Source organism: Aulostomus chinensis, chromosome 17, assembly GCF_037954235.1.
Source record: "Aulostomus chinensis isolate RoL2024-O1b breed Wild chromosome 17, RoL_Achi_v1.0, whole genome shotgun sequence".
Classification (NCBI taxonomy): Eukaryota; Metazoa; Chordata; class Actinopteri; order Syngnathiformes; family Aulostomidae; genus Aulostomus; species Aulostomus chinensis.
In genome coordinates this window covers 26,268,027-26,289,564 of record NC_141336.1, presented here as the reverse complement: position 1 = coordinate 26,289,564, position 21,538 = coordinate 26,268,027, and the positions used below count along the sequence as shown (strand labels likewise).

Sequence of the window (21,538 nt, the reverse complement as noted above, 5' to 3'; positions counted from 1 at the left end):
TCATCTCGTTACCTGTGGGTTTTCTGTCCTCGCTGCTCTTATCTCATTGGCTCGTTTCCTTGCTTTTGTCTTTTCATTGATGTTTGTGCTGTTTTTTATTTGTCTTGTAGAGTTTCACATCTGAAATTAGGCAGCAGGGACATTCCACAGAAGTTTGTTTTACTGATCGGCCCTGGTGAACAAAAGTTGATGATCTTCCAGGTTCAGTTCATCAAGATCATCTTCACGAATGAACCCTCTGATGATGCTGGAAGCCTGGATGCTACGTTAGCAGTGCTAAGATAACAGTAGCCTAGGAAGGAGCTACACCAGGGTCACATGACTTCAGGGTCACCACCACTAAGTTTCAGGCTTCTTGTGTTTCCCCCTGATGACCTTTAATGACCTCCATGACCTCTGTAGGCTCCTCTAGACTCTTGTTAGCAACCCAGGTTTTTAAGACTCCACCACTCCACCATCCACCAGTCTGGTGTTTACTGGTGGATCTGATGTAGAACTGAACCTCCACCATCCACCGGTCTGGTGTTACTGGTGGATCTGATGTAGAACTGAACCTCCACCATCCACCGGTCTGGTGTTTACTGGTGGATCTGATGTAGAACTGAACCTCCAACATCCACCAGTCTGGTGTTACTGGTGGATCTGATGTAGAACTGAACCTCCAACATCCACCTGTCTGGTGTTTACTGGTGGATCTGATGTAGAACTGAACCTTCACCATCCACCGGTCTGGTGTTTACTGGTGAATCTGATGTAGAACTGAACCTCCACCATCCACCGGTCTGGTGTTTACTGGTGAATCTGATGTAGAACTGAACCTCCACCATCCACCGGTCTGGTGTTACTGGTGGATCTGATGTAGAACTGAACCTCCACCATCCACCAGTCTGGTGTTTACTGGTGGATCTGATGTAGAACTGAACCTCCACCATCCACCGGTCTGGTGTTTACTGGTGGATCTGATGTAGAACTGAACCTCCACCATCCACCGGTCTGGTGTTTACTGGTGGATCTGATGTAGAACTGAACCTCCACCATCCACCGGTCTGGTGTTTACTGGTGGATCTAATGTAGAACTGAACCTCCACCATCCACCGGTCTGGTGTTTACTGGTGGATCTGATGTAGAACTGAACCTCCACCATCCACCGGTCTGGTGTTTACTGGTGGATCTGATGTAGAACTGAACCTCCACCATCCACCGGTCTGGTGTTTACTGGTGGATCTGATGTAGAACTGAACCTCCACCATCCACCGGTCTGGTGTTTACTGGTGGATCTGATGTAGAACTGAACCTCCACCATCCACCGGTCTGGTGTTACTGGTGGATCTGATGTAGAACTGAACCTCCACCATCCACCAGTCTGGTGTTTACTGGTGGATCTGATGTAGAACTGAACCTCCACCATCCACCGGTCTGGTGTTTACTGGTGGATCTGATGTAGAACTGAACCTCCACCATCCACCGGTCTGGTGTTTACTGGTGGATCTACAGAGCAACATTTAAATGAGCAAGCTACAATCCTACAATTCTACAATTCTACAATCCTACAATCCTACAATCCTACAATTCTACAATCCTACAATCCTACAATCCTACAATTCTACAATCCTACAATTCTACAATCCTACAATTCTACAATTCTACAATCCTACAATCCTACAATTCTACAATTTCATTTAGCAGACGCTTTTGTCCAAAGCGACGTACAACACAAGCAAGAATTTAGACCTAATTAAGGAAAAACCCATAGGAAGCGCAAAAGTGCTTCAGTTGTGATTTGGTCACAGGTGCTGCCATCTAGTGGCAGAAGAAGTGTCGCCCCCCCCCCCCCCCCCTTTTTTGACAAACATACAACATGACACAACCCAGTTAGTGCTACATAGTCACTAAGTGCTGGGTCTTGGACCCTCTGACTGATTCTACCCCAAAGAGGAGCAGAGTCAGGTTCAGTGCCTCGGTGCTCTCTGAACAATTGAGTCTTCAATTGTCTCTTAAAAGTAGAAAGGGACTCAGCAGGACGCACAGAGTTCAGTAGTTGGTTCCACCATTTGGGAACAACAGAAGAGAAGAGTCTGGCTAGAGATTTGGAGCAGCGCTGGGCTGGAAGCACCAGGCGTCTTTGGCATGCAGAGCGTAGTGGGCGAGAAGGAGAGTAGACCTGGATCAGGGATTCCAGGTAGGCTGGAGCCGTTCTTGTGATTGTTTTGTAAGCCAAGAGAAGTGCCTTGAATTTGGTCCTGGCTGCCACTGGAAGCCAGTGAAGAGAAACCAGCAGCGGGGTGACATGTGCCCTTTTGGGCTGGTTGAAGACCAGACGTGCTGCTGCATTCTGGATCATCTGCAGAGGCTTGAATGAGCCTGCAGGGAGGCCTGCTGAAATAAAGGCTGGTGCTTCTTGATGGGACCACTACATCAGTAGCTAGTAACTGCAGCTCCTTCAAGTGCAGGGATGCTGTCGTTTGACAACTGATGGGGGGGGGGGGGGGGGGGGGCTACATGACTGGAACATGGAGGCCGTTTATCCAGCAAACACTTTAGAGAACAAACACAGAAGGCGGTGCTGATTCTACATCCAAAGTTCATCTGATGGAAAAGTGAAGTAAGAAATTTTTGGAATTCCACCTGACACCCTGCAGGTGCTGCTGGGATGTGTTGGCATGGTTTTAAACCGTCAGCTGGAAAGGTGAGCAGCTGCTTTACTTGTTTAATGTTCCTGGATGAATGGAAGAGAGCAAATCAGGCATGTTGGACCTGAGCCAGGACGCTAACCTGCTGGTCTGATGCAACAAGGAAGGACCGAGAATACAACCTTGGCCCATGAAGACGCCGCGCACAAGGGTTTGATCTCCTGCTGTGAGGTTCTATCTTGTAGAAGAACTTCTCTCCCACTGGAACACTGGAACATCTCTGTGGTCCTAACATCTGCCTTCCTTTAGTCCTGCCTTTGTAAATCCAGGGCTCCCAAACACAGAGGGCCCCCGACGCACCGGCCCCTGGGCCCCACTGGCTACACACACAGTCACTAACGCACCTTTTTATCTCATCAAATTAAAGCATGTCTTTATCAAACTAATCAAGTCAGTCTATAAAAGCGCCATCAGCCTCAGAGGAGGAGAAGATCCCATAAATCATCAGCCAGCCGGCTCCTGCTGTCTTCCTCTGCTGAGGAAATGTCGCCCCCCTGTGGGCTGAACTGTGCACTGCAACACCCTGATCTCTGACAGCAACACCAAATCACTAAACTACAATGCCAGTAGAAATCATGTGATTGAGCCAGAAATTCTAGTTATTTTATTTATTCTACTCTTTGAAAATACTACAGCTGTGAAACACAACTCTTGCTGACCTTCACCAGCAGGCGAATGACCAGCGTTTGTTGACAGTTATTGGGACGCGCCTCCAGATACAACAGTGGTCTCCAGGTGATCAGAGTTTCGAGGCAGGTCTGGACTGCTGTTCCCGTGGGACAGTTTTGGAGCGGACTGTCTCCGCTCGCTCATCTCTCCTCACCCACTCCTCTGCCAGACCTCACAACCCTGTTTGCTCGTTTTCTGTCTCTCATTTTTATTTCACAAGGAACGTTTTCATCTGCTTTGTATTTTTACAATATGGGTAAAGTTTGCAAATGAGAAGATTAATTACCTGCTAAGGAAGTTCATCACGAGGCTGATTGATTCTCTAAATTGACCGTAGGCGTGGCTGGGAGAGCCAATGGTTGTCTGTCTCTATGTGTTGGCCCTGCCATGGACTGGTGACCTGTCCAGGGTGAACCCCGCCTCTCGCCCGTTGACGCTGAGATAGGCTCCACCCCCCCCGTGACCCTTCACAGGAATAAGCGGATGACAATGGATGGAAGTTCATCATTCAGTGGAGGTATTAGTATTAGACGTATTAGTATTTGGAGTCTACTGCACAGGCAGGTTTTATGTAAGTAGAGTCTTGACGGCGCTCGCTGAGCTCCTCAGTGACTCCTCAAGTGCCTCTTCTCTCCTCCGACTGGAGGCTGGCAGAAGTTTAGATGAACTACGAGCCGGAGAAGAATCGCTGTGCTGGTTCTGTTTCCAGGTTGAGAACCCAAATAAACGCTGAGAGGGAGAAAATAAAATAGCGAGCCACAGAGCCAGGGAGCGGCTCCAGGAGGAGCAGCGTGACAGTCACTTCCATGCAAATGTTGCTCACAGTCACCGCCTGGCTCATCGGCCGTTGTGTCAAGTGACTGCAATGACATGCTGGAAGAGTGCTGGCGCTTTCTACCAGGCTCCTGGTGTTTATGCTGAATCCATCGGGAGGAGGAGTGGAAGGTGGGGGAATAATATTGATGGATGAAGGAGGGAGAGGAGGATGGGTGCAGCAAAAAGAGAAGAAGAGGAGAGATACGAGGAGAGGAAAAGACAATTTTCCACCCAGTCCCGGAGCACCTTAAGGGATGAGTTGATTTACTGTCAAATCTGCGGGTGGATTATCGATAATCTCAGCCAGGCCCCTCAATCTACCCACTCAGACGGACCCCTGGGCAAAGAGAGTAAAAAAGTGAAATGGAGGAGAGTGTGTGTTTGTTTTGTGCGTGAATGTGCTAGAAATATATCCAGACAGAGGGTGTTTCTCTGCCCAGAGAATTAGAGGAAAAAAAGCCTTCAATTTTCCACTTGAGCAGATTTCAATTTGCACACACATCCCCCTTCATGACTCCATCCTCCCATTGTCATTGACAGCATTTAGGACTGCTGTGATAAAAGATTGCCCACTTTGTGTTTTTCCACTCTTTTGTTTGTGTCTTTGGACGGACGCTGGCTTCTCTACGACTGTCTGGCACCGTCCAGGCCAGAGATGTGAGCTGCATCTGTGCGGGTGATGGAGGCAGCGCATCCTCCTCCAGCACACCGCTGCTGAAGCCACTGTTGGTGTGGTTGGGCTGTTCTGATGGAGCGGTGATGTCATCACACTTGACAGTAAAACAGCAACGTTTTGTGTCGCCTGCTCGCTTACAGAGCCGTTGTTCAACCCCCAACCGTGAAGTAGTTTCCTTGCTTTGTGTGTGTAACTGCAGTATCTTGGGTGACCTTCACTGTAAACCTCACTGCATCTTTCTTTTCATTGTAAAGACTCCCTGACAGATGCAGACATTAGAAATGACCTCGCCACCAGGGGGCGCAACAGGGTTAGGGGGAGCTACAACCACATTTTCGCTCCCTTGCTGCTGCACGTATGTGCGTACGGTACACGTGTGTTTTCAGAACCGTCCCGCAGCGAGTGGTGGAGTGAACTCACGATCGTCACAAACGCAGCGAACTCACCAGAGACTGAGTGAACCAGCAGAATTGTAGGAGGCCGCAAGGAGGACCGAGCTGGCGTTGCCATGGTTACTCTTTATATCTTTTGTTCCAGTCTGATTTCAACTCAAGGTGGATGTTGACGAACGCAGTCGGGCTGAGCTTTTATTGCCTCGGTGGTTGATGATTTATTGTTGGCTGCGTTCATCCAGGCGTTGTTTGGAAATACTCGGGTCGCAGCAGAGTCATGTGACCTGGGAGTACCAATTAAAGCATTTCTTCTTGAAAACAAAAGCTGGACGACAGTGGGTTTCATAGCCGGTGGGAGGGGCTTCTGTGTCTGTCGGACATGAACGCACAGACACGAATGCTGACTTGATAATTAATGTTGGTGCTTATGAACGATTTTGTCCATTCATCTGCTCTAAAGTGAACTGATAATTATTATACAAAAATTAGGGTTCATATTTATTATTGATGCCACTTTCCAAGTCCCTGGAGTGTTTCTGGCACTTCTCTTTCTTTTTGTCAAACATTGTATATTTGGACAGTTTATATGCTGAACTAAAGAATCCAAACTAAAAATGAACACGTGATGAGTTAAGAGGCAGCACTTTTCCCGCCCTCACCATCACTGATGTGCCCTTGAGCAAGAGCCTGAACCTCAGAGGAGCCGATCAGTGTTGGCTGTTGTTTTTGTTGTGATAGAAATTCCATCGTTTTATTGCACACTGTCACTTTAAATAACAACAGCATCAAAAATGTGCCATCGATTTTATCTTCCAGTGTGACTCTGTTGGATGTGCTGGTCAGTCAGCTGACGCGCACCGTTAATCTGACACCAGGGTTTCAGGGTTCTGCTGATACCTGATACCTGGTAGCTGTCAGGTCAGAGAGCCCCTCTGAACCACCGCTGGCGTGCGTGCACGCGTGCTTCCTGTTGGATTCTTCTTCCTACTGCTTGATGTATTTCTTGGACCCCTCCTCACGACAGAGGAGCCGTTGTTGTTCGGTGTTGCTCTGTGGAAGTCCTGTCAGTCCAGTTCAGGAGTTCCAAAATCCCAGTGCAGTTCTGTTCATCAACCAGCATGAATGATTCGAACCTACAGACACCTGTTGCCTCAGCGACCTCAATAGCTTCCTGTCCCCGTTGCAGGTGGTGTACAAGAACAACGACATCCGTCTGGAGCTGTCCCGCCTCGCTCGAATCGTGGACCCAAAGATGAAAATCCAGGGCGAGGTCTCCTACAAGTGTGAGAATGTGGCCACCCTAGACCCCATCTCTTTCGAGACTCCCGAGGCCTATATTAGCCTGCCCAAGTGGAACACCAAGCGGATGGGATCTATTTCTTTCGATTTCCGCACCAGCGAGCCCAACGGCCTCATCCTCTTCACCCACGGCAAACCCCAGGAACGCAAAGACACCGCCCGGAGCCAGAAGAACACCAAGGTCAGTCCAGAACCCCCAGAAAACTTGCTAGTTAGAACATGTGCCAGGAAGTGACCTGCCACTCAAAAAGAATCACTACGGTTACCGAGAAGACAAACCTTTTAGGGGAAGATATACAATTTAAAAGAAAAATTAATCCTCCCAACTCTTGTTGGAATTCATTAATATATTTCCTATAGATCCTTAGATTGAAATAGATTTGCCAGTGTTTAATGGGCCCCGCCCACTTTCAGGTATGAGAGGTGGAGCTGCTCTTTGATTTGCTGCTGCAGCTCTGGTTCTAGGCCTCATTGGTCGAACGCTGGGTGGGTGCGTCATGAATCCCATGGCTTGTGACAGCAACACCTGATCAGTTACTGGTCATATATTGTATAATTGTTGTGTAACTTTGACTTTCGCATCACAGTTACACAAATCAAACAACCAACCATCAGAAACAAGCTTTCCGTTCCTCCTCCTAAGAAAAGGTTGTGCTTATTTCTGTTTTTGTCTTATTTTGGTGTCCAGGTGGATTTCTTTGCGGTGGAGCTGTTGGACGGGAGTCTGTACCTGCTGTTGGACATGGGCTCAGGGGCCATCAAGGTGAAGGCCACCCAGACGAAGGTCAATGATGGTGCCTGGTATCATGTGGACATCCAGCGAGATGGACGCTCAGGTCAGTTGGTGAAGAACCTTTTTCCTCATGAGTTCCTCAGGCCCGGTTTTATCGATACGATACGATCATCCATGTATGACAGAAGGGAGACAAAACTATAATAACACTAAAAAGCATAATAATAAATCATTGCTGCTTTTATTTTGAAAGCAAGGTGACTGCACTAGAGGTGATTTTTGTACTTGAGTTAGCTGACAAAAATAAAAGCTTTTCTCCTTCTTGAGAGGAATCCATGACTCACGTCCATCCTGAGGATAAAACAGATCCATCAGGCCGTCACTGAGAATAAGAATCTGTTCTTTATAATTTGTCTGGGCAGTTAAAATAATGTTAGATCCAAACTTAAGATTTCAATGAAAAACTCCAGAACTGAATCCATGATCATGATTTGGCATTTGGCCCAAATTTAATGATGACTTTAAGGTTTGTGTGATGAGTTCTGTCGTTCAGCAGTGAGGTGATCGAGCGGTCACTGGTGTGATCGACTGACCTAGTACCAGACTGGCTCTCTCCCTCCTCCCTGAACACAGGCACCATCTCAGTCAACAGCAGAAGGACCCCGTTCACAGCCAGCGGCGAGAGTGAGATCCTGGACCTGGAAGGGGACATGTACCTGGGGGGGCTTCCCACCGACCGCACCAACCTCATCCTGCCTACCGAGCTCTGGACAGCCATGCTCAACTATGGCTACGTGGGTTGTATCCGTGACCTTTTCATCGACGGGCGAAGCAAAGACATCCGCCAGATTGCTGAGGCACAAAATGGCGCTGGCATTAAACCTTCTTGCAACAAGCAACCTGGCAAGCAGTGTGAGAGCTACCCGTGCAAGAACCGTGGTGTCTGCAAGGAAGGTTGGAACCGCTTCATCTGTGATTGTACCGGCACCGGCTACTGGTCACGCACTTGTGAGAGAGGTACATGTGGGTTGTATGTGTGCACACGTTCTTCTCTTGAAGTCCCTTAGAACACACAGATTCTGTATCCGGGGAAAAAGCGAATGAGGTCCTTCAGCAGTTGTTTCATGCTAACAGCAGCTAAAGTGTCCAAAAATGTACGTTGACTAACTCTCCAGGTTATCATGTATAATCCAGGTCTTCTTAATCCAGACTGATGATCAGGTCAGTAATCCTCAAACGCTTGATTGCAAATAAATGGAGGCTTTGAGGGAGGATGCTTGGCCTGATCCCACAAGTCCCAGGGAGTCAAGTCAGTTGTGCAGCACCAAATCACAACTAAAGTTCTCCCATGACACTTCTCAAGTCGAGCAGCTGTGGAACCACACGTGGCCTACTTGCCTCTGTGGGACCTGAGGGTCTTGTTTCTGCGCTGATCCTCTCTGCTGTACTGCAGGCTCAGGTGGGCGGGGTCAGGTGACCAACTGGGAGCGCCTGGCCGGTCTCCCAAGAGGTTCAGGTGCTGGCTGTCAGTCAGCATCTCTCTGCTCCTGAGCCACGTCTGCTATCAGGTTTTGCTTCAGCCGGGTTAAAACTCTGGGTTTCACACGTCCAAACCTACACCAGAACTCATCCACTCATTCCTCATCGGACATTGTGAGAACGCTGACGTTCCTACCTCATGGTTAAGTTTCTTTATCTTGATGATGTGACTTAATTAACCAAACTCGTTCACCTTTCTGTTAACACTGTGTACCTCCTGTTATTTGTCACAACGAGCAAGATGAGTCATGACAACATCCAAAAGAGCCCCCAGGAACCAGCAGGAGCCCAGCAGCATCCTGGGAGCGAAGGGTTCTAGCTGGGTCGTAGGGAACCAGGAGCTCTGTCAGATATGAGGGTGTCTGCTGAGGGCTTTGATGTTAGAGGAAGAATCTAGAAATCTGCTGTGGATCTGACAGGGATCCAACACAGGAGAACGTGTACCATCCAAATATGAGTATTAAACATCATAAAGCTGCAGCTCAGCCCTTCTGAGTGACTTTAAAGAGCTTGGATTTCTTTGCTGGACTTGCTGGGGGACTGCAGAGGGGATTTTCTGTAGGGTTTAAACACTTGACTCTCAACTGACGGCTCATCAGATGCCATCGCAGCCTTCATCATGCAGGTCCTCACTAACGGCCTTGAAGGTCTTCTTCATGCTTTTGACACTTCAGATGATCTCAACAAGGGAGACCCTAACCTCCAGTGGGACCTTGCTGGACAGACGAAGCGTCTCTGCATTTGTCGGGAAGGCATCAACCAGCTGTACAACCAGAGTTCTGGGGGGGGGGGGGGGGCTGAATCTTCATCTGAATTCTGACGGCATCTCAGTCAATCGTGTCTGCTGATTTCAGTATAGAGCACTCTGACCTCGTACATCAAAGTGAAAGATCAAAGAGAACTCACAGAGGTTCACAGAGACATCAACACACAGCCTCGCATTTCAACATGCATGTCACCAACAGCAGGGCTCAAATCTCCCGAGCTGTCAATCAGTTGGCGCATAGATGGTCATGGTCTTGCTGTGCTGGTCTGAGGGTGGAACGGCCGCTACGTGACTGGAAGGGAATGAGATAAAACGGACAGGAAAGCTATGAGAATAATCTTGTTTTATACAGCCAGAACTGGTCTGGCCCTCTCTTGTGAGTCGTCCAAATCCATTATCTTCTGCTGCCAGTAGAGCAGCCCACAGGACACACACACACACACACACACACACACACACACACACACACACAAAAAACCTAATTCTCTCTGGCATTGCCTCCTGGTAGAAAGTGTTTGTGTGCAGTACACCAGCCAGTGTTGTGCTTATCTTTTGCAGTTGTTAGGTAGTTCAACAGTCACGACTGACACCAGAGATGATTAACAACATTCTGGAATTACAGGAAGAATTTAGTGATAAATGTAAAGTGCTTTTTGTGTTAAAATTGAATGCAGCGATGGCGTTGGGGCGGGGCCAGCAGCCTGACACGGCTCAGACAGTCTCTGTTGGTTTGCTCTGCTGCTCAGATTTGCTTCTCCAGCGCTAGTTTGTTTGCTTTCAGGCCGCTTCTGTGTGCTCCTGAACGCCTGCTGTCTGTGAGCGATAACGCTGCCAACTTCCTCATCCAGAACAGGTCCAGATGTGGTTCTGACCAATCAGAGTGCTGCTGTACTTCTCACAGCATCTGATACGTGTATTTACTCTCCCTGCACTCAGGTGTGTGCACTCTTGACATCCAGGAATTTCCTCCGATCTTTTTGTTCGCAGCTTCACTGGGAATTCTTGTCAATAAATAAAAGGTTCACCATAGTGAAACTAACCAGAGACAGAGGGAACTTTTCAAAAGGCTAAAAATCATTTTATTAGTGTTGAAGTGGTTCAAGACTTCCCCACAAACTGTGAAGGCGTGTTCTTCAGTGGCTCAGCTGGGATGTCCACGATGCCCCCGTTGCTGGTAGGACTGCTGTCACTGCTGCACGACTCAGGACATACAAGCAAAGGGGGATGGGGGAGGGCAGGGACGCTTCTTTGGTTTATCAGGATAATGATTCATTTTAGTTGCTAGTTTCTATGGAAGGATAGTTTGAAACCTCAGTCAGCTGCTTTCGGCTCTGACCAGATCCCGCTTGCTGCCCTTCTGACCAGTTTTCCTTCATCCACATCGTTTAATAAACCGGTTCAGAGTAGGAGACTAATTAAGCCCCCCCCCCCCTGTATTTTAGCATATCAAATATCAGCTTTCTGATATCCATCTGTATCTCAGACGCTCCCTCTCTTTCTTCACCTAGTGGCTTGTCATTAATTTCCCCTGAATATAATTTTTACCTTCAAAAAATAAAAATCTGAGGGCATCAGAGGTTCAATCAGATATTCAGGGGATGTTTCCCCTTCAATTAATTTGCGAAGGATATTAAACTGAAACATTGCAGGAGTCCAGAAGTGATTTCATACCACGTTTTTCCCTGCTGAATCAGTTCCTGCATGTTCCAGCATAGCAGAGAATAACAGCCCCGTATAATCCAGCTCTTATTCACAAGTACGATGATGGGAAACCAGCGGCGACACTTAAAGGGTTGCAAGGAAACTCGAGCACTCTGTGGTTTCATATCAGTGCATCCACATGAACTGGCAGGCCCCCAGGACACGGCCCCGGCACGCCGCAGTGACCGTTGCCAGGTCGCAGTCAGGGAAGGATATGGACTGGTAGGTTTCGACGGGACTGGAACCACCGTTCACACAATTCTGTGTTTTTGTGCTTTTGGCTGAAGCCTCAGCAGGCAGTCTGGAACTGAACTGCCAGTTGATGAATCCAGTTGGTAGCAGCAACATTTGTGGTGAACCTTGGACCAGCGGGGGGGGCGGGGGGGGTCAGCTACTGCTGGAGTTAGTGAGGGTGGTGGCCTTGTTCCTGCACCTTCCTCAAATATTCCTCCCAACAACAACATGCACATCAAAAACATATTTTATTACACTGAATTGTGAAAATTGAGTTACATGTTTTTGTTCAACGTGATTGTGTATTTTGTCCACCAGAGGGCACTGTGACTCCACATGAGTGTCAAACGAGTGTCAGACGAAGCAGGACCAGAACCATCACATCCACCCTCCTGCTTCTTCCTCATCCTCACATTTAAGGATTTTGTTGACCACAAAATGGCAATTTTGTTTCAAATATTTTATCAGAAAGTAACCAACAGTTTCTGAGGGTTGCTTCCATTGAGAGAAATACTCATGAGGGAGGGAAAGTGAGTGTTTAAGGATCGTTCAGAACAAAAGTGAAATTGTGAACTGTGTGGTGTTCATGGAACGACTGCTGCGATGAAATAAAACCCGACGAGGATGACTTGACTTCCTGCTCTAACGTGTCTCTCGTCCTGTGTCTGGAACAGAGGCGTCCATCCTCTCCTACGACGGCAGCATGTACATGAAGGTGGTGATGCCGACCATCATGCACACGGAGGCGGAGGACGTCTCCCTGCGCTTCCGTTCCCAGCGAGCCTACGGTCTCCTCATGGCCACCACCTCCCGGGACTCGGCCGACACGCTCCGGCTAGAGTTGGACGGGAGTCGTGTCAAACTCACGGTCAACCTAGGTATCGTATACCCCCAACCCCACCCATGTGCCTCCACACCCCCACCCTCTCATGAGACAGTCGGTCCCTGAGCGATAACCTCTCCTCTCACTCTCTCTCTCTCTCTAGCTTTGTGTGCTCATGCATTTTCACCAGTTATCACTTTGATTCCCTGAGGTTTATATTAGAACATCAATCCGAGAGTTTCTTTCTAGTTTGCATGAGTGTCTCTGCAGCACAGATGACCATGGACTGCTTCGTCACGTCCCTGATGTCTTAGCTGATACCATCATGTTTGGTCCATCTTTGGAAAGACAAACCAGTCGTCCCATGTTTTGTTTGATGGAGGTTTTGAGAGTCACAGCACAAACAAGCAGAACCCATACTGAGATCATCACGAAGAAGAACCTGCTTTAAAAGTCTCGATTCTTACCGTTTTTTTAAGGACACAAGTGTGCTGAGACTCTGACATCAGTCCATCCCTCCATTCAGAAACATCCCCCCTCTTTTTACATCCCTCTGTCACTTCTCTTCTGGGTGACTGTTTTCTTTGCTGACAATGGTGTCTTTATGGAATTTTACGCTTTTTTCAGTGTTTTATTTTCATGTTCAGCTGTCTACTCCATTTCCCATCATGCTTTGTCAAAAGATGGTATTCACCCCTTCAAAGGCCTTAAGCCTGCGGCCCGTCAGGCGAACAGCCCGAGAACAGAGCCCAGCAAAACCTGCAGCTGGCTGCGACCCCAAATTCTTGTAAACACCCAAAACCCAACGGCCAACTGGTGAACCAGCCACACACTCCTCAATCAACGCATTTACCCTCCAGTCTGTGTGCTGAAAGTTGTAAGAGTCATAGCATCGTTAGCAAACGTTAGCTCGTCTCTCAAACCATTCAAATCTTTCTTTCTATACCAGAAATTGTAGTAATTTATTCATCACTTCCATTTCAATCAAAATCTGCAATAATTCTGTAATTGATGATTTCTGGGATCATATGGACAGATGTTCTCAAAATGTACGCGTGCACACACACACACACACACACACACACACACACACACACACACACACGTCCACCGTGTGTGACCCAGTTAAAGGTAGAATAGTTCTCAGATGTGACGGTTGGGGTCCTGGGCCTCTGCATGGTGCTGGTGCTGATTGGATCGCGGCTGTTTGCTCCCACTTTTCTGTTGCGGTTGACGGCACATGAACCCACCAGCCACACGGCGACCAACCCTCCAAGCCCCCATGGCTCATGTCCTCCAGTCTGACTGATGAAATACTCCAAGTCCTCCATTGACTTCCAAGTAAAATTTGTTTAGACGGCAAATCAAAGTATTTGAGTCAAGTCTGTGTTGGGTTGGAAATCTCATGTAGCTGGTACCAAAGTGGCCATTTTACTGTTGATATTGTTCTAAATGATCAATCCATTTGGACTACGGTATTGTGGGTAACACTGAGCACATTTCTATGACAAATGGTACAACCTCATTTTATTTATTATTAAATTATGTCAGTGAAAATATTTTAAATTGATATTTTATTCTGCCATAATTTGTGAATAAGTTAAACTCAAAGGAATAAAATGGCTGCCTTCCTACATGTGTGCGTCCCCGGAAGGGTGGACTTCTTGTTTTTGGATGTCTGCAGCAGTAACCTTGAAGGATGCAATTTCATCTGTCATTTATTCTTCCCCATCTAGACTGTATCAGGATAAACTGTAACTCCAGTAAGTTAACACTCAAGTTTCATTTTGCTTTCTATGTTGATGAGATGTTGTTGATGTTTTTGTTTGTTTGGGTGGTTCTGGGGTTTTTAAGGAAGGAAATGTGCTTTTTTTAAAGTCCTGCGGCTCCTCCACTCTCTTAATGCTATCATGTGGAGGACGAGCGTAGCTTCTCTCAGCGCGTGCTGATTAATAGCAGCATTTGACATATCAGACAACTTTATTTGGAGTTAAGTGTGTTCCTGTGATGGTAGTAGTGACTATGTCCTCCATGTTGAGCTAGCTTCAAGGTAAGAGCAGGACATCACCGCCCGCCAACCTGTGTTATGACTGAAGACGAGGAATAACGGGAGTGTTGGAGGCAGTTTGGTAGATGACCACTGAAGTTCTCCTTGTATCATTTGAGGGCACGAGTGAAGGAAGACGGCGGGATTTAGTGGATCTTTAATCTTGAACACACGGTTGAAACTGTTCTACGTTCCACCTTCGTAGCTGAAGATCTTATTTCATTAAAGCAAATCAAATCTCAGATGAAGAAGCAGGGGGCATCAGATGCTACACGATAGCGCACGTTAGCTGTTAAGTTAGCTTCATATCTGACCCACAACCATCAACACGTCCTGTTCAACGGGCTGCTCAGCCAACATTCACATGGCTGTCGCTAATTAGCTGCAGCAGAATATCAATGTACCTGCAAATGCTATGCTCTCTCTCTACATTATAAATTGGTGATTAATCACAAATATTAGTTAGTGTCGTTGTTAAAAAGAACGTGCCTACGGAGTGTCACTATTGGCCTGGCAGATCAGCAGAATCTGCTTTGATTTATATGTGCAGTTTAATTGAGTTTCGGTAAAAGTGCCATCTTGTGGTCCCTGGACAGGACTTTGACATCCATGAAGGAACATTAGCTCCTCTAAAAGCAGAGCAGCACTGGGCGGACTTCAGCAGATCGGAACCAATTCTCACTGTTTGGGTCTTTTAACACGAATAAATCTTCGCCATTGATGCTGCTGCTTCAGTCAGGAGGTGAAGACAGCAACGTATACTGTGTTTTATTGATAAAATACCAGACTAAGCTCTATAATTGAGGGGTTTAGCATCCCATAGATGAAGAACTGATAAACAGAGAAATAAAATAAAACTCAAAGTCAGCAACTGTTCTGTAGCATGAAGACGATTCCAGATGTGCAGTACTTTGTATTTTTTCATGTGTGTGTCACTGACGAAACCAAACCTTTGTTTCCTAAGGTGTAAGAACTGGTTGGAACACTCGAGTGTTGAGTGGCGTTTCTAGGCTGACTGGTGGGAAAACAAAGGTTTGGTTTGAGGCTCAGGATGTCTTTAACTTTGTGATTGACCATTGTCCTCAGGCAAGGGACCGGAGACCCTGTATGCCGGGCAAAAGCTCAATGATAATGAATGGCATACAGTGCGTGTGGTGCGTCGCGGCAAAACCTACAAGCTAACCGTTGACGATGATGTAGCAGAAGGTACTTACCTGCATCAAGCGGGGCTCATGCTTGAAGAAATTGTCTTAGCATTGTCAGTGGTATAAACCATGCTTTGTCACCATAGCAACTGATAAAAAGCATGTATACATGTAACTATTAGCGACAGTTGGCATCATCTAATACTGTTAATGTAATTGTCTCCTTAAATCAGCCCTTTTGTGTTAGTGTCAGACAGTGTTCTCTTTTCTTTTTGTTTTTTGTCTTTCTTTTCAACCCGTCCCCTGCACCCTCCCCGTCTTCAGGACAAATGGTGGGTGACCACACACGTCTGGAGTTCCACAACATCGAAACGGGCATTATGACTGAGCGCCGCTTTGTTTCTAGCATCCCATCCAGCTTCATCGGCCACCTGCAGAGCCTCAGGTACCTGCTTTATCCACTTATAAATATTTGCAATTTTATAGACTGACTATTTGACAAAGAAGGCTAAACAACGCAGCAGCTATGCTACATTTGGTGTCTGCTCCTGCTTGGTTCTCATCAGCTGTATTTAACTCACAAGCACTGACACATCAGCCAAGGAAGGTTTAACGGTAGGACCAGGATCGACTCTTCCCCCGGTCCTCAAAACACAACCAGGTAGCTCATGAGGGCTCCTGGGGCCCGTTTCACAAAGCAGGTTTAGTGAAAACTGGAGGTCTATTAACCCTGAAATAAGGAAAACCCGGAGTTTTCCGTTTCACAAAGGGACGTCACTCAAACCAGAGAGAGAGGGTTCACTCTCCTGTTTCACAGACAGCGGCCTTCCTTCTGTTGGCTGAGTAGAAGTCTGTTAGTTTAAATAGGCTTAATTATTTAACAAAATGATGTCGATGAGGACGTTTGTGTCTGAAACCTTCATGATGTTGGGGATGAAACAACGACTGTACAGTCAAACAGCCACTTAGCATTGAATTGACAGTGCAGAACCTGGGTACCCCTGAGATGGTCTGACTGTGTGAATCATGGTTTCTGCTTCACCTTCAGTTGCTGCCAAGTGCGTTCCTCTTGCATCTAAACCATATAAACTAATGGCTACATGGAGGATGCTTCCTCCGTCACGATCATGATTCCAAAGGACTACATTCAAACTCTCGCATTGACCCGAGCAGCAGTGTTCCTCCACGCCATCTCTCTCTCTTTAGCAGCTACAGCGGTGTTGCACTTCTTTTTAAACGTGTGGTGGAACTCTTCATGTGATCGCATCAAGATTTCCAACTCCACTGACGTGAAAAACGAAGCTCTCCGCTTCTCCGTCGCCATGGTGACTCGTTGAATCGGGGCTCCATTTATGCTGGCTTTTCTTAGTTGTCGCTTTACCGCAGGTGAACCTACTCCAAGTTGATCGAACTGATTCACATCCACTGTTCTGAAACCGAAAATTCTGAGTTTTCTATCTTAGGGGAGATCAACTGGGAGACCAGGATTAAACTCAGGGTTTGATGAACCTGCTTTGTGAAACGGAGCCCTGGTGAAAATCAAAGAGGCCATCTAGTGGCCACAGAAGGCTGAGATCCAGAGACAGGGAAGTTCAGGCAGCTGCCCAGCGAGCCATCTGTTTCCAACGTTCCTCCGTTCTTCTAAAGTGATACTTTCCCCCAGCAGTGTATTTTACCTATCAAGTCCTCACTACCAGGAGTACTCAGCTCTCTAAGGTGTTTCTCCTTCCTCCATCACTTCTGAGTGACTCCAGAATTCAGGAAGAACCAGCCACGTACATTTAGCTTGAAGCTAACAGAGACTGATGCTAACAGCTAAACTGTCCAGAAACATCTGGTCACCACCTCTCCAGGGGGTCTGGTGTGATCCAGGTCTCCTTGATCCAGATGAGGATCAGGGATCCACAAACACTTCAGTTGGAGGTTAAAAGTCACTAGAACACTTGTGGTTCTGCGCTTGTTGACCGTACGGTCAGCTGGCATGTTCACCGCCACGATTCTTGGTGGTGGTTGTGCTGAACTGGAGTTTTTTTTCAGAACTTTCTATTTGACTTCTATTTTGATGAAAAATCACAACTTTAAACTTCATGTTGGTTATTTTATTCTTGATGGTACATTAAAGCTGCATCAGAAAATGGAAGATCTTGTGATAAGTAGTGTTTTTACACCTTCTGGCTCTGCAACTGGACTCATTTTGACAATGTTTTAATATCAGATATGCCTTTGAAAGCAGCGGCGTGTGTCAGGGCTCCGACGGTTAAGGAGCAGAGGCCCTGAGAGAAGCTGCAGGCCAAGACAAGTTTCCAGGTTGTGCAGAATCCTTTGTTCTGTCCATGATGTCTGTTCTTGTTGTGTCTTCAGATTTAACGGCATGCTCTACATCGACCTGTGCAAGAATGGTGACATCGATTATTGCGAGCTCAACGCTCGCTTTGGGATTCGGTCCATTATTGCCGACCCTGTTACCTTCAAATCCAAGAGCAGCTACCTGAGCCTGGCCACCCTGCAGGCCTACACGTCCATGCACCTCTTCTTCCAGTTCAAGACCACCTCCCCAGACGGATTCATCCTCTTCAACTCTGGAGATGGCAACGATTTTATAGCTGTGGAGCTGGTGAAAGGGTAGGTGTGACACTGGCCGGGTCAGTGTCTGTGGATGCTGTAGTGAGACGATTCAAGAGCCACAAGTACAAAGGGTCTACGTTGGGAGGGAAGTATATTTACACAGAGTAACTAGTGGGTCATATACTTCTATGCAGTTCCTGGATCATTGAGTTACAGGAGATGAAGGATTTACCTACACACCAACCTGGTTACTCTGGGTGGACAACACTCGTCTCTGAAGGGGAGGGAGAACGGAGGCCGATCACTGGGCAGAGCGTCATCTCTGTGTTGATGATGACATCATAACTCAGTGACATGTCCGCCGGCTGTGATGCAGGTCACCCAGCAGGGAAAGTAGCAGTGTGTCCTGGTCCTCCTCTGGCCTGACGCTCTACCTTTGGAAGCTGGAACTGCAGCTGCAACATGCCTGATTATCCTGAGATCTATCAGATTCAGCTGCGTGAAGTCCAGTGGAGTTTCTCTATTTTAGATGGACACAGCAACTATTAGTCCAGACGCGTGGGGGCGAGCAGGCGTGATCAGCTGTTGGACAACAGGAGTTTATGTAGCGAACCAGGAGGGAAACCACGTAAAAGAGCTTTATTAAAGTGACAAAATATCCCCGTCCATCTGTCTGTCCTCGGTGGGAGTAACTCACCTACTTATGGCAACAAAGTTGTCAATAAATATTGAATATAGAATTTATTTTCATATAAGGCCGTTTCGCCAGCAGGTCTGTTCTGCCTCCTCACGGCTGCAGGGTTCTGAAGTAGCGATGACGGTTTGCAGACTGAAACACTCATGACGAGCGGAACATGATAGAACATTCACCTCTGTGTGCAGGTACATCCACTACGTCTTTGACCTGGGAAACGGACCGAATCTCATCAAGGGGAAAAGTGACCGAGCTCTGAACGACAACCAGTGGCACAATGTGGCGATCACGCGCGACAACAGCAACACACACACGCTGAAGGTAGACGCCACGGCCACCAGTCAGAGTATCAACGGGGCCAAGAACCTGGACCTGAAAGGTTTGTCAAGGACAAGTCACATGACTAGAACCCCTCGTGTGTCCATGTCACATGTGTGATTGCCGCTTTATATATTAGCAAGTAAAGGAAACGATAGTATGAGTATTGTCCAACAGGAAGTTAGCATGTGAGGGATGGGGTATTTTTGTAGTCCAACCTGACATTGGCATTGTGAGGATGAGGTATTTTTGTAGTTCAACAAGAAGTTAGCATCGTGGGGATGGGGTATTTTTGTAGTTCAACAAGAAGTTAGCATTGTGGGGATGAGGTATTTTTGTAGTTCAACAAGAAGTTAGCATTGTGGGGATGAGGTATTTTTGTAGTTCAACAAGAAGTTAGCATTGTGGGGATGAGGTATTTTTGTAGTCGTAGCACAAAGTCACACATTGTGAGTTCACAGGTTATTTTACAGTTTGCCTAACTCTGTAGTGACAGTACCTGACTGTGAAATACTCAAAGATCAAAGCAAATGAAGACCTAACAGGAACCAGACCGACGCCGGGTTGATAACGCATCAAGATCCAGTCTGTGTTTCCACCCTGCAGGGGATCTGTTCATTGCCGGACTGGGTCCAGGCATGTATGGGAACCTGCCCAAACTGGTGGCCTCCAGAGAGGGCTTCCAGGGCTGTCTGGCCTCAGTGGACCTCAACGGACGTCTGCCGGACCTCCTCAGCGACGCCTTGTTTCGTAGCGGACAGATAGAGCGTGGATGTGAAGGTACACCGTCCCTCAAATCCGAGCCTGACTTAGACTACTACACCGCAAACTCCAACTCCAGCTCCAGCAGCTTCCGGCTCAATAGCAACAGTAGCTCCAGCAGCCTGCGTCCATTCGGAGGCCCCTCCGTCCTGCTAACTGTGCTTGTGGCCTCACTCGGCCACAGCTAGAGTCAGGACCAACATGCTACACCCCTCAACTACAACCACACGTTATCGGCCACATTGGTCGCCACGACATTCACCTCCACAGCAGTCCACGTATAAAGCCGGTTTCAGAATTGTGTGCACGTGTGTTCAATATTCTCATCTGAGAGGAAACTGACTACAGCACGTACCTGGCTCAGGTGTGTCAGCGCAGGATGCATTGGTCTGATCTGACGCAGATTCTTCAGAGGCAGCTGATGCTAAATGATGTCTGACAGCACTTCTTAAAGTTATGACATCTTTAAGTAATACTTGATCTAAAAAGTGCATTTGGCCCATGAAGTGCTCACAAATCCAGAGTTCCAAAGCTCCCAAAGATGTTTCTTTCCCCGCATTGCTTCTTTATTCCTCCAGAATGCAGCAAGAGCCAGCCACTTCTATTTAGCTTGAAGCTAATGAACGCCAATCAGTGTTTGTGGATTAGGGGTCATACAGCTGGGGTAAGAAGGCCTGGGTGACACCAGACAACCTGGAGGATTCCCATTAAGAAGTGATGCAGGAGGGAAGAACATCCCAGTGAGCTGAATACTCCTCCTAGTGAGTACTTGAGGGGTAAAATACTCTAACTGGGTGAAACATCTATATATAGCTAGAAGTAAAAGTTGCTGTAACATGACATGAAATGTGGAAAGTACAGGTCATTGTTATCCAAAACAGATGGATTGAGAGTATAATATTTCTAATATACCTGTGTTTTTGCTGATTAGCGTTCATTAAGCAACATTTAATGCTGGTGAGGAAGTAAAACTGTAGATTGTGAGATGTTCAACTCAACTTAGCGCGTGAGTGGAGTCGACGTCTGATGTTGGTCCTGGAAATGCAGTGGAGTCGGCGTGTAATGTCGCTGAAGTACCAGCGCCGGAGAACTCGCCATAGGTTTTTCTGCGTTTACTCTGTAGCTGCATCCTGATAGGCTGTTGAAACATTTTGCACGAGCCAGCAAACATCAGTGTGGACAAAATGTTTCCATCTTCTGTGCTCGTTTGTGTCATCCTCGTCAGCGCCCGGCTCAGCTTCATTAACCTCTTCTTGTTTGCATGGGACTCATTCTGTGTACAGCTGTGTTTGTTTCCTCTGCCTGCCACATCATCCAGTGGGACATCAGCGCTACTGTACTTTTATTTTTACATTTACTTCAGAGTCTCACGTTGGACAAATGAATGTTCTTCTTCTCCCATTGACCGAAGCAGAAAGCAGCATCCTGTGAACTCTGTGTCCTCCTGGCTGTGATGATCTGAATGATGTTTTTCATTGTACAGCAATGGTTGATTGATTTATTTTCAAAATAAAACCTCATCAATCACGGTTGGTTGGTCTTGTATCATGTCCATGGCAATCCAATGTCTCATTTTCTTTGTGTGCTTGTTTCTCTATGATTTATTTTCTTTGCCAGTGTATCGTGATCAGTTGATTATTGATCATTAAACTGCATTGCCATGTTGTGC

The 21,538-nt window shown here is 47.1% G+C and overlaps 1 protein-coding gene across 4 annotated transcripts in view; it reads left to right on the top strand.

Annotated features, from left to right (window-relative positions):
• nrxn3a (neurexin 3a) overlaps positions 1–21,538 on the top strand; it is a 118,013-nt gene that overhangs the window by 62,200 nt on the left and 34,275 nt on the right. For all 4 annotated transcript variants that reach the window (XR_015109899.1, XM_086183500.1, XM_086183501.1 and 1 more), the window contains exons 7-16: positions 6,430–6,723; positions 7,231–7,378; positions 7,909–8,292; positions 12,190–12,393; positions 14,075–14,101; positions 15,472–15,591; positions 15,855–15,975; positions 17,892–18,152; positions 18,978–19,168; positions 19,714–19,887. Coding sequence is in view for 3 of the 4 variants with exons in the window: in XM_086183500.1 (XP_086039626.1) it covers positions 6,430–6,723; positions 7,231–7,378; positions 7,909–8,292; positions 12,190–12,393; positions 14,075–14,101; positions 15,472–15,591; positions 15,855–15,975; positions 17,892–18,152; positions 18,978–19,168; positions 19,714–19,887 (1,924 nt within the window). In the remaining variant the exon portion in view is untranslated. The remainder of the gene's footprint in view (positions 1–6,429; positions 6,724–7,230; positions 7,379–7,908; positions 8,293–12,189; positions 12,394–14,074; positions 14,102–15,471; positions 15,592–15,854; positions 15,976–17,891; positions 18,153–18,977; positions 19,169–19,713; positions 19,888–21,538) is intronic.